Source organism: Psammomys obesus, unplaced genomic scaffold, assembly GCF_907164565.1.
Source record: "Psammomys obesus unplaced genomic scaffold, mPsaObe1.curated_primary_1811, whole genome shotgun sequence".
NCBI lineage: Eukaryota > Metazoa > Chordata > Mammalia > Rodentia > Muridae > Psammomys > Psammomys obesus.
The window spans coordinates 30531995-30546765 of record NW_026590062.1 but is presented as its reverse complement, the minus strand read 5'-3'; the positions used below and the strand labels follow the sequence as shown (position 1 = coordinate 30546765).

Below are 14771 nucleotides of genomic sequence, written 5' to 3'. Positions count from 1 at the left end.
CTTTCTTTCTTTCTTTCTTTCTTTCTTTCTTTCTTTCTTTCTTTCTTATTTTTAATTGTTATTCTTGCAAGGAAATACCATGGGGAACATCTTTCTAAACATCTTAGCTGTCACTCATCCTTGAAGTTTAGTTTAACACAGGAACCCAGCCTTATCTCCTCAGTACTCAGGCAGGTGTAAAGAAAGGGAAGGAAAAGAAAAAGGCACAAAGGACTAAACATGGATGCCATTAAACTGAACAGTGGCTACATGGGACGACAGTTTGTCAGAGGGTACTTAAAAGACAATTCTCGTTCCCAGAAGGTCAGCCATATCTCAGCTCAGGACACTGGCTTTAATGTTTATTTTGTTTTTAAATATGAAGCAGAGGGGTAGCAGAGAAGAAGTGACATCGGTTTTGTTTTTTACACATTCCCCTCCTCCAGGCAGGTCTGTAGGGTCAGACCGCTAAAGTTGGGATGTGGAATCAGCTTTCATTCTCATTAGGGGACAGTTCTTTAAACATGCACAGCCAGAGTGTCCAGGATGGTTTTCCTTTCTCTCTTTAAATGCTGCGGACAAGAAAGGTGCCCACTTTGCAAGGAATTCTACGTCAATGTCCCAGGAGCCCTGATGCTCTTCAGCCTCCTCTCAGAGACTTAAAGGATAGCGCAGAAGAATTTCTTCTCCCGAAAAGGGTTTTCCGAAGCTGGGACCGGGGTCAGCAGAGGGTCTTCCTTGGCATGTGCCTCACAGTAGGCCATCAAGTCCGCAGCTGCCTTGGACACCTGCAAGGGAAGGCAGAAACATCTGAAAAGACAGGCTGGCATGGACCCAAACTCAGTCACTCAGGACGCAGCTTTGGGGTCCACCCCTGTGGGGCTGTCTCATCCTCTTGCAAACCTCTTGAAAACCAAAGTATGAAAGTGAAGAGAGACACCCCACCTGCATAAGCTCTGCTTCCTGGTCTGGAGACAAGGTTATCAATGAAACTGAGCTGACAGCACTGTTGCCAGCAGGTGGGGATCTAGAGTGAAAGAAGCGAAGCACTTCAGGCCTCAAGCAAAAGAGCCACTCAGTATCAGAGGCGTGCAAGTGCCAACCCTGGTCTGATGCTTTTGGGCCCTCATACCTTAGTTGTTGTACCTGAGTCCCAGCACTAGTGACAAGGATTATACAAGTGAGATAACCCAGGAAAGACATCCAGTCTCACATAAAGGAAGCTTTCTACATAGGCTAACCACTATTATCTTCACATAGCCATGCCCCTGCTTTTGGAATTCTTCGAGGGATGCCTTTAGCCAGGCTAGTGTCCCTTTTCTAACTAGGAGGCATAGCTTCATGTGTATAGATAGGCACACGTGTGTCTATGCATGCACAAGTATAGATATGCATGCACACACACAAGCTGATATCATACGGTACAGTACATATACATTACGGTATCACTCTGCGACTCCAGCCACGAAGGTTGCTGTGAGAGGGGCTTCCCTGCTTTGGGGGATGATGTGCTGCACATTTCGAGCTCCTTTTTGGCAGTGTGCTTTCCTTTGTGGTTGTTGCACATTTTTGTTACATGAGGGGCTAGATTTAATCTTGAGAAATAAGCTGACATCTGGGGAGGAGGTAGGTGATCCCCAGATGACTGCCATTGGGAATCAGAAAACAAAGTCAGTGGTTGGTTCTTATATGACATGGTACACTTGTGCTTTGCTTATGAAAATACTGTAAGGTGTGGAAGTCTCTCACTGTGACTACAGCAAGGGTAATCTTCCCTAAGGTTTGGGCAGATTATACTATTGCTGAAGATATCCTCACTGCATGTAGGGCCCAGGTATCTACACAGTGATGTCAGACTCAGTTATAGCTCAAGTAATTTGTTCTGGCCAATGAGATGTGAGCAGAATTTGATAATTGTTTTGAGGGAGAAGAATCAACGTGTGCCTTGCCAGTCACTCTTCCCTCAGCCACGGTGCCCATATGAAGCAGTAATTAGGACCTCCTTTTCTCATTCACAGGTTTCCATGTAGGGATCAATGGCCATACCCTTGTTTGGGTCCACACCCTAGGACCAAGGGGCTTCGGTGCTCATCATTTACAGGAACATCTGTTTTATGATTAACAGGTTGGACATGGAAATCAATTTCATATTCTCAATCAATAACGCCCAGCTTTTCTTTCTCTGTTCTCATCACCACAGACAGAAGCACTACTCTGGAGAGACCCTGCTCCATAGGCCAGGGCTCCTGATGACAGTGACATGGTCTGGAGTGGCAGCAGACTGACTAGGACAGATCTCATAGTAGCTCTGTAATCATAAGCCTACTTTGTTCTTGACATCAAGTTCAAATTTTTCTTGCTCTGTATTAGGAGTGGGAAGTAGATCTGTGTCGGGAGTGCCAAAGATGAGGACAATGGTTACTGCCGGGAGGCCCAGCCTGCCCTGATTTGGATACAAACACTGATATATGTACGTGTTTCCCATGGCTGCCCTGATGCAGCATTACCAACCAGGTGGCTTACAGCACTAGAAATTTGATGTTTGAAATTAAGGCGTCAGAAGAATTGGTCCCCAACCCTCTGAGGGAGAATCTGCTCCACACTCTCAGCACCTACAACAACTGCAATGTCTTTACATGGCACTGTTGTCGCTATTGTTCAAATCCTGTCAATCATTGGGTTAGGGTCTACCCTACTCAATGTGACCTCCTACTAACTTGTTTACACCTGCAAATACCCTGTTATCAAATAAAGTCACATTCTAAGATTCTAGGAGAACATGAATTGAAGGGGAGGGGAGAGTACTATGTAGTATAGCATATTTGTTCCAAAATCTATCTCCTTAATAGACATTACAGCACTTATGAAATGGTTTTATTGTGCTCCCATTTTGTTGCATGGAGCCATCTTTTATTTTCTGTCATCAACAGCGCTTAAGTAAAAATCACTATCTGCCTTCTGCAGATAAAAACTTGAGAATTGGCAGATTCCAGGAGCTGATTCCCAGACAGGCAGCAGAAGAAGAACTTGGACTCTGATGTTTTGCCATTAAGCTGCATGCAAACTCTTTAAATGCCTGCCTAGTTCCGGAAGTGAAAACTAATTCTTCCTGCACCTTTACTAAACCTGACAATGGAAAATGAAAGGAAATGGCCTTTTCTAGGCGTAGCTCCCCCAAATGAGGGCAAAGGTCAGAGTTTTGAGGAGAAATTGTAACTGTTTTTCCCCCTATGACTTTTACTTATTTGAGCAATAGTCATCAATGTGTTAAATAGGAGCTTAACTGCTAAGCAGCAGAGAGTGTAAAACAGCAACACTGCAATCACATTTGTTAGGAAGAGATTTGGTACCAGCTACACCTACTCATGCACGATGCTCATACACAAACACATGCATGAAGTATCTGAAGCACTTTTTGAGATTTTATTTTCATTTTATGTGTATGAGTGTCTAGCTGCATGAATGTCTGTGCGTCCCATGTGTATCTGTGCACCTCATATGTACAGTGCTCCAGGAGGTGAGAAGAGAGCATTGGATCCTCTCGATTGGAGTTATGGACTGTTGTGAGCTGCCACAAGGATGATGGGAATCAGGTCTTCCTGAAGAGCAGCTGGTGCTCTTAACCAAGTCATCTCTCTAATCCTCAAAGTGCTTTTTAAGGTACAGAAGATACCAGGGTGGGAGAAATTAATGATGTGAAGTTGTTCACAGCTTATATTTGATCAAATGACTCTGAATAATTCCCTTTTCAAAATATTTTTTTCTTCATTAGACTGCAGTCTCTTGCAGATGATGATCTGACACATCTGAATCTTTCTAACAGCTGGAATAAGTGCTGATATTTTTGACCTTTGTTTTGTGTCAAAACTATCTAAACTACTTTGTCCAAATGTTGTAGTTAACCTGTAGAACAGTAGTATGAGTCTGTAAGATATTAATATCCTCATGTTTTGTTCTGGTTTTTTTTTTTTTTTTTGAGACAGGATCTTACTATGTTGCCCTGGTCCTTGCTACGTATATGTTATAAAACTCGGGATCCCTAGGTTTCAGCTCAGAAGCAGCCAAATGTGTATGTTCATGTTCCTGGTTTAATCTCTACCTGAACTGTCAGGTGTGTTTCTTACCTTACAGTAAATTATGCGACATTCTGTCTAGATCTCACGTTTTGTGGTTATCCTTTCTAACACTTTGCTACTTTTTATATTCATTTGCCTAGTTGTTCTCAGAACTTTAGAACAGTCTTTACCTTTTCTGTGCTTTTTATTCACTCCCCCCCCCCCCAAAAAAAAAAAAAAAAAAAAAAAAAAAAAAAAAAAAAAAAACCAAAACCTACATTTAGATCCCTTACTGTCATCTCCATTCCAGCCCCATAGTTTGAAGCTCCATCTTCTCCTGGACAAATGAAATAACTGCTTAGATTAAAAAGTGGTTAATTGGGTTCCCCAGTGGGCCCAAAGATAGATTTTAGAATGGTCTATGAATTTTGATGACAAAAGTTATTCCTTTATTTTCACTAACCTCAAGTAGAAACTTATCATATCCTTTCATCATAAACATGGATACTAGCATGAGCCAAACAGGTGAGTCAGTCAACAGAATTAGATATTTTGAATCATATTACAGTCATCTTCATATCTCAACATTTTATCTATCTTTATCCACTTATAGGCATGGTATTAGACACTGCATAATAAAGGAACATATCTATAACAATATTATATACTTTTATTATCTATCTATCTATCTATTTATTTATTTATTACAATTTATTTACTTTGTATCCCAGCTGTAGCCTCCTCTAACTCCTCTCAATCCCACCCATCCTCCCTCTTCTCCCCCTATGCCCATTGCCAAGTTCACTGATAGGTGAGGACCTCCTCCTCAATGTTACATTATATATATATATATATATGTATGTATGTATGTTTTGAAAATATTTTTAGAGTTATGCTATTATCTTAAATACTTTATAAAATATTCTAATACATTATATGTCAACATAGTTAGTTTCCTTTGCAATTTAAAAGCACCATTCTGAAAAGGGGACCATAAACCTTAGCAGACAGCCACTTGAGTCAAGGACACAAAAATGTTCAGAAAGCTGGATGACTTCCTTGCTTTTGAAACTGTCACAAGTGGTAGTGTTACACTGTGGCTGTAAAGATAGCTTAAACATCAAGATCACCTTATATAATTCCACATTTGAAACTGTCAGTTCTTTTCAAGTATACTCTGTAGGAACACAAAAACAACATATTCTAGCCTGTGGGTTGTGAACATGTTAGACTCGCTCTTCTCCAGTCTCATGTCTTCATACTTTTCCCCTTTAATTCTGAAAGCTCGACAGTCCTCTCTGCCTTATAGTTTTCTATATATGATTCTAAAGAACTGTCTTTCCTCAAATCCTCTGCAGCCTGTTTTAGTCCTAGGAATCAACAGAAATCTGGCTCCTGGCAGGGCACTCACAGATCATTTTGTCCATTCTGACTTTCTTCATCTTTTCCTGTCCAAGCAGTACATTCTTCTCACTCACAGAAACCACGCCCCTCCCCGGTGTGATTACCCTTCTAGTCTGTTTACTGGCTGCTTACTATTTTCTAGCCCTTTAAGTACTATGCTGTATGGGAGCAGGAACTTTAGCTGCCCCGTTCACAATCATGTCATCAGTGCTAACCCATAAAAGAGATGCAAGTAATTGCTGAAGGAATTCTCAAATGTAACCTTAGTCAACAGATATTTCATTCAACCAACAGTTGCCATGTGCCCAATGCTCCATGTATACGTTCTACATGCTGCAATGATCAGAGAACAAAGTACAGAAAGGCATCTATTCTCATAGAGCTCTGAGCAGGCCAGACTTCCAGCCTGGACAGAGATACAATAACACAGTGATTAAATTCTCCCGCCTCAACTTCAACTGAACAGAATAGAGGAAATGTTCACATGACGGCTCACAAGCAGTATATGACAGTGTCTCCCTCATTTAGTCACCTTGGCTGAAGAGAGGATGACAGGGAAGAAAGAGTTACACAGCAGAGAGAAAGTTCCAGAGGGTTCCCCCTGACTCTGCCAGGCACCGACCAGCACCTGTATAAGGGCCATGTGAGCCACTCAGAGAGAGTGAAGGTCATGTGATGCTATCCCTGAGATGGTATAGGATCAGAGCAGTGTGTCTTTACCAGGCAGAAGAGAAAGACATCTTCACACACAGAATTTGGGGCAAGAATTCCAAAGTGTACCCCTTCTGTGGTAGTGCGTGGTTCCATGCTAGGGCCTGTAGGGGACTCTCTTATCAAAGTTTGAAAGTCCAAAGAGATTAAAATGTCTCTAAACAACTTAGCTGCACTCACACTAAAACTCAAAAAATTTAAAGGACTATTTAAAAATTCCAACACTTAAATACTTATATGCAGTGTAGTCTTGTGTTTTCTGCTTTTGAGTTATAGCAATTAAGTAGATGAGGGTAAAGAATATTTTATTTAAACTGAAAATGTCAGGAAAGCAAGAGAAAAGGAATTTAGAATAACAGGATAGTATTTGTAATAGCGTCTGAAAATGAAAACAGGGATGTTTTGTTTTGTTGCCAACTTTGGTATTGTAACAGCAATTATTCTGATCTTTCATATCCTGTATCTACACATCTTCTTTTTAAAAAGTCTATCTATCTATCTATCTATCTATCTATCTATCTATCTATCTATCTTATGTGTCTGTGTGTGCATGTCTGAGTGTATATATATTTTTACAAGTTCCTGTGAAGGCAAGAATAGGGCATTGGATTCCTTGGAGCTAGAGTTACAGGCAATTTCACAGTGTCTACTGTCCACAAAATATTGTAATCTGCTTGTTAGCAAGACCAGAGTTTTACCATAGTGAAGAGATAAACTAATTCAAAGAAAAGGATGTATGACTGGAATGGTTCGTGAAATTGGTGGACAGCAATTTGCCAAAGAAGCTATCATAAATATTATCTATATGATCAAGAACACAGAGAAAAAGAAAACATGACCAAGACATGGAGGATGTGCAAGGCATCTTCTGTGGAGAAGGGGAGGCATGGAGGGGAAACTCTGTTCCCTGCAGGGGAGGAGTCACACAAGGATGAACAGAGATGGTGTCTCATTGTAATTGTGGAAATTAAAAAATGATACCGAACCTTACGGTATAGAATAGGACTTGGTGGTTTGGGTATAAAGACACAGTTATATATACACACACACATAGAAACATATTAAAAAAACAGATGTGAAGTGTGTGTGAATGTATATGGGTCTGTATGTGAACATACATGTGCATTTCCTAGCTCTGTCTCGGGAGAGGACCTGGAAGCAATGAACACGCTGCATATTCAGATCTTGGTTCTTAAAAACCATTCTTAAAGGAACTAAGGCTTGTTGGAGGAAAGGATGACTTCAGGGTTGGGCAAGGTGTTCTTATTACAGGAGCACCTGCTTTTGCTCCAAACTAGGCAAATGCTGACAGGAATGAGGGATTCATACCCAAAGGACACAGTCACCAGCTTTTAGCCTGTGCTAATTTAACATCAAAATAATAGATTATAGGAGCTGAAAAGACAAATGGTTGAATGCTTAAGAGCATGGCTTATTTTTCAGCAGACCTGGGTTCAATTCCCAGAATCCACATGGGTGCTTAAAGGGGATCTGGTGGCCTCTTCTACCCTCCTTGAGTGCCAGGCACACACATGGTGCACAGACATACACACAGGCAAAACACCATTACATATAAAACAAAATAAAATAATAAAGAATTTAACAAAGCTCATGAATCATTACTTGAAGGGGACACTCTGAGCCCATAGCAATGCAATTAAAATTAAACATGTTTAAAAAACAGAATGTTTTATGAGTAATAAAAGAATTATGGAATCTTGAGCTACCTCTCCTAAGTTCCCAAATACTGAAGAACTACAGAAGGAAAAAGAATTGCTTTTCACCAAGAAAACATGAAGATACTACCTTAGCCAACAACCAAAGTTAATGTTTTTAGTAAGTGATAACTCAAAACAAAGTCTCAACTGAAAACAACACAACAAAGGGACACTCCATATGGTCAATGTTTTTTAACTAGAATTTAATCAGACTGAAATTCCAGATAAGGGGGATGGTAAAATAGCTCAGTGGGTAAATGTCCTTGTAGCCAAGCCTCATAACCTGAGTTTGATCCTCAGGGCCCACATGTTGAAAGGGAAGAAATGTCAAACAAGCCTAAACTGAGTGACCTTGCATAAAATAAGTGGCCCACAATCTTAAAATGTGTCAAGGTTGTGGAAGGAACTGTGTCACACAGGACTGGTAAGTGCAAGACAGAATTTTCAATCACGGTCTTTTGCTAAAGAAATTTTTATTGGAGTATTTTTCAATATTTAGATGGGGATTTTAGGATTAGAATGGAATGTATCAATATTGACTCTGCTGATTACGTTATGATCATGGAGAAAGAACATCCTTAGTTGTAGGAAATAAACATTAAAACATTTAAAGGTGGTAGGCCCTTTTCTTAATTTATACCAAGTGATAGGAAAATAAAAGCCCTTGGCACCATACTAGTAACTTGTCCATAACTGAGATATCTCTAGTGTAAAAATAACTTGACAGAAGAAAAAGTGTCAGGATGTTAAAAAATGCATATTAATTTTATTTATGTATATATGTGTCTATGCCACATGAGTCTGTGGATGAACAAAGAGGCCAGAAGAGGGTGTCAAATCCCTAGAGCTGGAGTCAGAGGCAGTGAGTTGCCTGACATGGGTGTTGGGAACTGATCTCTGATCCTCTTAGCTGCTAGGCGCAGCATCCCTCCCCCCACCCCCGCCCTGCCTCTCTGAAATGGGTTTCTCATTGGCCTAATGCTTTCCAAATTAGCTAAGGTGGTTGGCCAGTAAGTCCCAGCTGTCACTTTTTCACATGGCTTCTGATGCTCAAACTCAGGTCCTCATGCTTGAGTGGCAAGAACTTTAGTGACTGCATTCTCTCTCTAGCAGAGGTTTACTTCTGACAAGAGTATTGATCTCCTAAGACTGACAATTGCTGACATCCAGCTATCTCATAACATCATCTCAAACCAAGAAGCAAGGAAAGGGAGATTCTAGACAGTGGCAATAAAGGCCACCAGACTATGACTATCAGCTCTGAAATATAAAGAACCTATTCTAGGCAGACAGATGCCTTTATGTCTCTGAGAACTTGCAGAAAAAGCAGTTTTCTATAGAGATAACAACCAGCCCTCCTGTCAAATTTAAATAAAATGAAAAGATACAGTTCATCTTTATTACATTCTAAACTTTAGCTACATCTTCAAATTAACATTACAGAATGCATACAAGCCATCAGGCAAAGAAATAAGTCCTGACAGGCTGTCATTGCCTCTGCCCATGGAAAGTTGCTGTGCATTGAAGGGTATCAGTCATGAAGTCACCTCCTCATCTGGGGCTCTTGTGTAGCTGGCATTGCAAGCTTACACCACCAGGCCTGGCTAAATAGTCTTTTTTTTTTTTTTTTTTTTTTGAGGAAAGTAAACTTCGTTTTCCCTGAAAACTAGGCTATTTCAAAAATTTAAGTTCTCAGGGATTTGAAATTGAGGATGTCAAATTCTTTGACCACTGTGTTTTAAAAATTATTTAATAAAAATAAAATATATATACTTATACAGACACACAACTTCTTGTGTCTAAGACACAAGTCAAAACACAAAATTCATTTATATTCCACATACCTTATGCACACAGCCTAAAGTTAATGCTTTATAATATTTTTAGCTTTATAGTATTTTTATGTTTTTACTGTGACCTATCAAATGAGGTCAGGTGTAGAATTTTTCCCTGGTGGCACTGTCTTGGTGCTTAGAAAGTTTTGGATTTTTGAATTCAGAGTGCTTAGTGTATAATACTTCCCCAGTATAGCACAAGGCTAAGTATATACTTTGCACTGAACAAATAGCTACTGAGTTCATAAAAATGTTATCAGCCTTCATGAAGGAGAGGTTGTGCACTCCATCAATGCAAACTGGAATTTAGTTGAAAAACTTTTGCTTCATTTCTAGCAACTACAATGAATTAAGACTGGCCATACCTGATGTTTTACTGATTTCATCATCTATGGAAATGTTCTCAATTAACCCATAAAGAGGATTATAACCTATTCTTCCCTAATAAAATTACACATAAGACTTTGAGAAAGGGATATTAAAGCTTTCAATTCAAATGCTGAAAAAATATTTACAAAAGCCCCAACCTAGGCTTTTCCTTGCACTAAGCATGATGTCTAACTAGCTCACTTCTTGGATAGCTGTCTCTTTCTGTTTCTCTCTCCAGAGTCCTGCTGAACTTGCAGCAATCCTCATGCCTCTACCCCTCAAGTGCTGGGATTAAAAGTGCACACCACAAACCTGGTTTAAACTAGTTTCTCAGTACACCATTCTCTGAAGTTCAATTCCTATGCAGTATGGGTCTATGACCAGAAAGATGATAGAAATTAGAAATGTCCAGACTTGACTCACTAATTTATATATTGTTTCAATTATTAAAATTGGCTTGCCTTTTTATTTTTGAATTGTTTAAAAATGTGAACTGCAAATGGTGTTTACTTACAGTCACACTATGACACACAACAATTTTACTCTAAAACCACCTGTCCTACCCAATTTTATACGGCATTTGAATTCTCTATGAGTACTTCAGTTTTATTTAGTAATTATATTTATACTTAGAATCTCCAAAGAATCACAAAGGACACAAACACTGCCTTTGACTTTAAGGACTATGCAGTCTGTTTGGAAAAGTGTATCTAATAAGTAGAACATTTGACAGGAATATAAAAAGATTCATGAACAAGTGAGAGTTTGAGCTAACACTGAATGAAAGAATATAATTTGCACAGGCAAAGAGGGGTGTGGGGTGGGGTGGGGTGGGGTGTTCCCAGTGAGGAACCCAGAATAATCAGGAAAGTGGGGATTTACAGAACATATTGTTAGAGTAGTAAGGAGAATCATTTATAATGGTTTATTGGAAATATCTGGGAGAAATGAGCAAGCTTGAAAATTTTTATGTGAGATCAATTTATGAGTCTAACCATTAAAAACCAACAATTTCCTTCATGCTCCTGGCCTTGGATTTTTTTTTTCCTCTCACATCTAGATTATTTTTTATAGCATTAAGAGTGGCCACTGCCAAAGAATATCATCCTACCTTACAACAGTTCTTGGCTTCTTTCTTATCCATTATAGGCGGGTTATTTCCCATGAACCATGACTTTATGCTGTGGCTTGGTTTTGACGGCAGGTGATTGAAGCTAGAAATGTCTTATTCTGGCTAAACAAGAGATGCCAGACTATGGAAGTGACACTGAAAAGAAGTGACCAAGTCTCTCTTATAGAGCTCAGAATAGCCATATTGTGCCTGTCGTATGCACCAGTCAGCTGAAAAATCTACTCTTCCCAGGAAACAAAAATGGCAGGAGAAGCAATGGCCCATTTCGGAGCCACTCCTGGTCCCCAGTGGCTTCTAGTCATCCATGTAGCTAAGTGCTGACTTAGCTACATATCTGTCCCTGGATCTAAGACACCTGTGTCATCTATAATTAATCTTCTCTTTCTGCTTGCTTTGGTTTCTATTCAGTACCCAAACAGTCTATCTGTTTGTTTGTTTGTTTGTTTGTTTGTTTGTTTTTCTAGTCAGGGTTTCTCTGTGTAGCCTTGGGTGTCCTAGAATCATTTTGTAGACGAGGTTGGCCTCAAAGTCACAGAGATCTGCCTGCCTCTGCCTTCCTGAGTGCTGGGATTAAAGGTGTGTGCCACCACACCTGGCTCCACAGCGTCTTAATACGGTGATAGTAAAGTATTTCCTGAGACCCTGCTGTCCTCTGCTTCTGTACAGACCCCCCCACCTGTACCTAAATTTTCTCCTCTTTCACTGTTAGTGTTTATCTATCTCCTGCATTAGAAATCTGAGGGTCACTGTTCACAATCCCTCTCTACTCCTTTACTGTGGCTCCCTGGCTTTTATTCCTTATCCTTGAAGCAATGCTAACAAAGAAACAGGGACAGGCTGGAAGTGTCATGCCTGCTCTTATGACCAGAGAAGAGTTTCATTAGTCCGAACCTACCAGGACATGATACAATGGCTGGAAGACTAGAAAATTTCAAAATAAAAAGTGTTATTTGGGTCCAATAGAGCAGGTTGGGCTACTTTGGAGGCTACCTAAGGGACAAGCTACCTCTTGCTTGTGGGACCTTTAGAAGCTCCAGCAGCAGCTGCACCCAGCTACTAAGGTCACCTTAGCTACAGCTGGCTCTTCCAGATGCACACTAAGCTGTCATACGATGAGGCTACCATTGTAACTGGAACACCATAAGCCTGGCATCTTCCAAAAACAGTCCCCTCTTAGCTGGGTAGTGATGGCAGCACACTCCTTTAATACCAGTACTCAGGAGGCAGAGGCAGTCAGATCTCTCTGAGTTCAAGGCCAGCCTGGTCTACAGAGTGAGTTCCAGAACAGCCAGTACTATACAGAGAAACCTTGTCTCAAAAAACAAAACAAAAGTTCACTCTTGCTGAAAAGCTGATGCCTAGAAAATAGGTGGGGCAGCTGGAAGTCCTGGAGCCCTTGAAGGACCCCTGAAAGCAGATAACCAGTTAGCTGACAACGGTGGCAACAGTTTTACCCAACAGTGGAACTAAAAATAGCCTGTAACTTCACCACAGCATACCTGCCTGATTGTGCGGTGCAGAGCAAATGCCAGAGTACAGGCTGCTGCTGTACTTCTTCAGAGGAATGTCTGATGACATGAAGAAGGGTTCAGAGATGTGACAGTGAAGACCATGGGAAGCAGCCACTTAGGGCATGGTTTTTGGGCTAACCCTTGTATTTGCATATACTCTCTCAGTAGCTATTTATTTATTTCTCTTCAGAGGGCAATCAGGAGTTGGCTTTGACATCTTTGGTAACTATGCTTCCTGGATACTTTTGCTTCTATTCTGATAGCAGGTTTTGTTCATATCTTTTGTAACCCCTCACTACCTCACACATTGCTGAGGGACCTAACAAGTGCTGGCAACATAAAAATCTCAATAAAATATTTATTTTATTGACAAATAGATGAATAAATGGGCAGATGAAAAATCCAACCTCACAGGCAGGGTCCTGAAAAGCATCTTTGGGAACTAATGATTGGTCTGAAGCCTCAGGGAGTCTGCCCCACACCCTGTTAGTAAAGTGAAAAGGTGAAGGCAAGAATGCAGGATAGAGGATGTTCAAGGCATTTGAAGTTCCTTTCAAGGGAATAGAAAGTGGTTGATATGACCAGTGTGAGCAAGAGAAAGGGAATAAAGTTGAAGAGATGTTCAGGAGAACTCCATAAGTTCCATTAAAGAGTTTGAGATTCATTGTATAAGGGCTGGGGAGCTGTGGCATAATAACATTTTCAGTGGGAGAAGAACATGATGAAATTTTCCTCTGGAAAGTTTTCTTTGGCAGCAGAGTGACAGGTAACTGACAGCTTGGTGGAAGTGGGTTGAAGTAGACTGCAGGGATCAGGCAGGAACCATTGCCACCAGGGATTCAAGGAAAGGATGGCCTGGCTGAAGAGGTCTTGTCATCACCCTGTACTGTTGTCATGTTTATCCCCCATGAGTATATCACACCCTCCTTCAGGACCAGTGTCTGGGAATTCTGAGGAGGCAGGAATGCTGACCACAGCAGAGCTTCTTAGAGAGGACAAAACCACTATTTCTCAGGGTGATTGTTGGAGCCCCCTCCATCCCTCATAATGAAAAAGAGAGTCTCTCTGTGGTCCAGCAGTCCCTGGGGCATTCCCTTCTCCTAGCAGTCAAAATGCCCACCAGTGTATTTGCACCTTTTCAGTAAGGGAATGAAAAAAACAAACAAACAAACAAACAAACAAACAAAAAATAAACTAAGAAGCAACAAAGGAGGAGAAGCCAGAAAGTGACAGAGGAAGAAAATACTTGGGAAGGAGCCCTTAACTCATTTACAAGCAAGGAAGAATAAACGCCACAGAAAACAGGGCAGAATCCGGTGATGGTGAGGTCCTCCGCCAGAAGTCTGAGTTTACAAAAGAAGTTTCTAGTGGATGGGAAAGTGTCCCTGGATGTTCGCCTAGCTTCTTTATGAAGGTGGATGGGCTCCCCTCCACTCTCCAGGGCTGAGCAGGTGGTGGTGAGAAGGTTCAAATCTCCTGCCCTGAGGTAGCAGTTCATAACTGTGGCTATGGAATTAACTGAAGATTAAAAAAAAAAAAAAATACTGATGCCTGAATCTTGAACACAAAAGATCCTAATTTAATTGCCTTTCCTTTGGTATGGTTCTGGAATGGGGGTTTATAGAGCTCTTTGGGTGACGGGCTGCGGACAACTGCTCTAAACCGGAAGCCAGAAACTCATTTTATAAATGCACAAAAGGTCATAATTTCAGTTTTGTGGGCTCTGAGATCCCTGTTACACCTCTGTTCTGTGGTTGAAGTATGAATGGGGCCATACACAAATGTAAGTGAGCGAGTATACTTATGTTCCAATAAGACTTTATTTATAAAAACTGTGGTCCTGAGCCTCATTTTGTTGTCTACTGCACACCCCAATTCATCCACTGAATGATCTGATTTTTTTAAGATGTAGAGAAAAAAAAAAGTAGAAAAATACTGTAGTTTTTAAAAAAGGCACTTGGAATAATGTTCTATTTTAATTTTAGTGCAATGAGATCTGTTTCTGAATTCCATTTCCTAAAGTGCTTCTAAGGAAGTCAAATTGTGATGACTGACAA

The 14771-nt window shown here is 40.6% G+C and overlaps 1 protein-coding gene across 4 annotated transcripts in view; it reads right to left on the bottom strand.

Annotated features, from left to right (window-relative positions):
• Gng2 (G protein subunit gamma 2) overlaps positions 1-14771 on the bottom strand; it is a 105935-nt gene continuing 91164 nt past the window's right edge. For all 4 annotated transcript variants that reach the window (XM_055606326.1, XM_055606327.1, XM_055606325.1 and 1 more), the window contains one exon: positions 1-767. In XM_055606326.1, coding sequence (XP_055462301.1) covers positions 639-767 — 129 coding nt within the window. In that variant the 3' untranslated portion in view covers positions 1-638. The remainder of the gene's footprint in view (positions 768-14771) is intronic.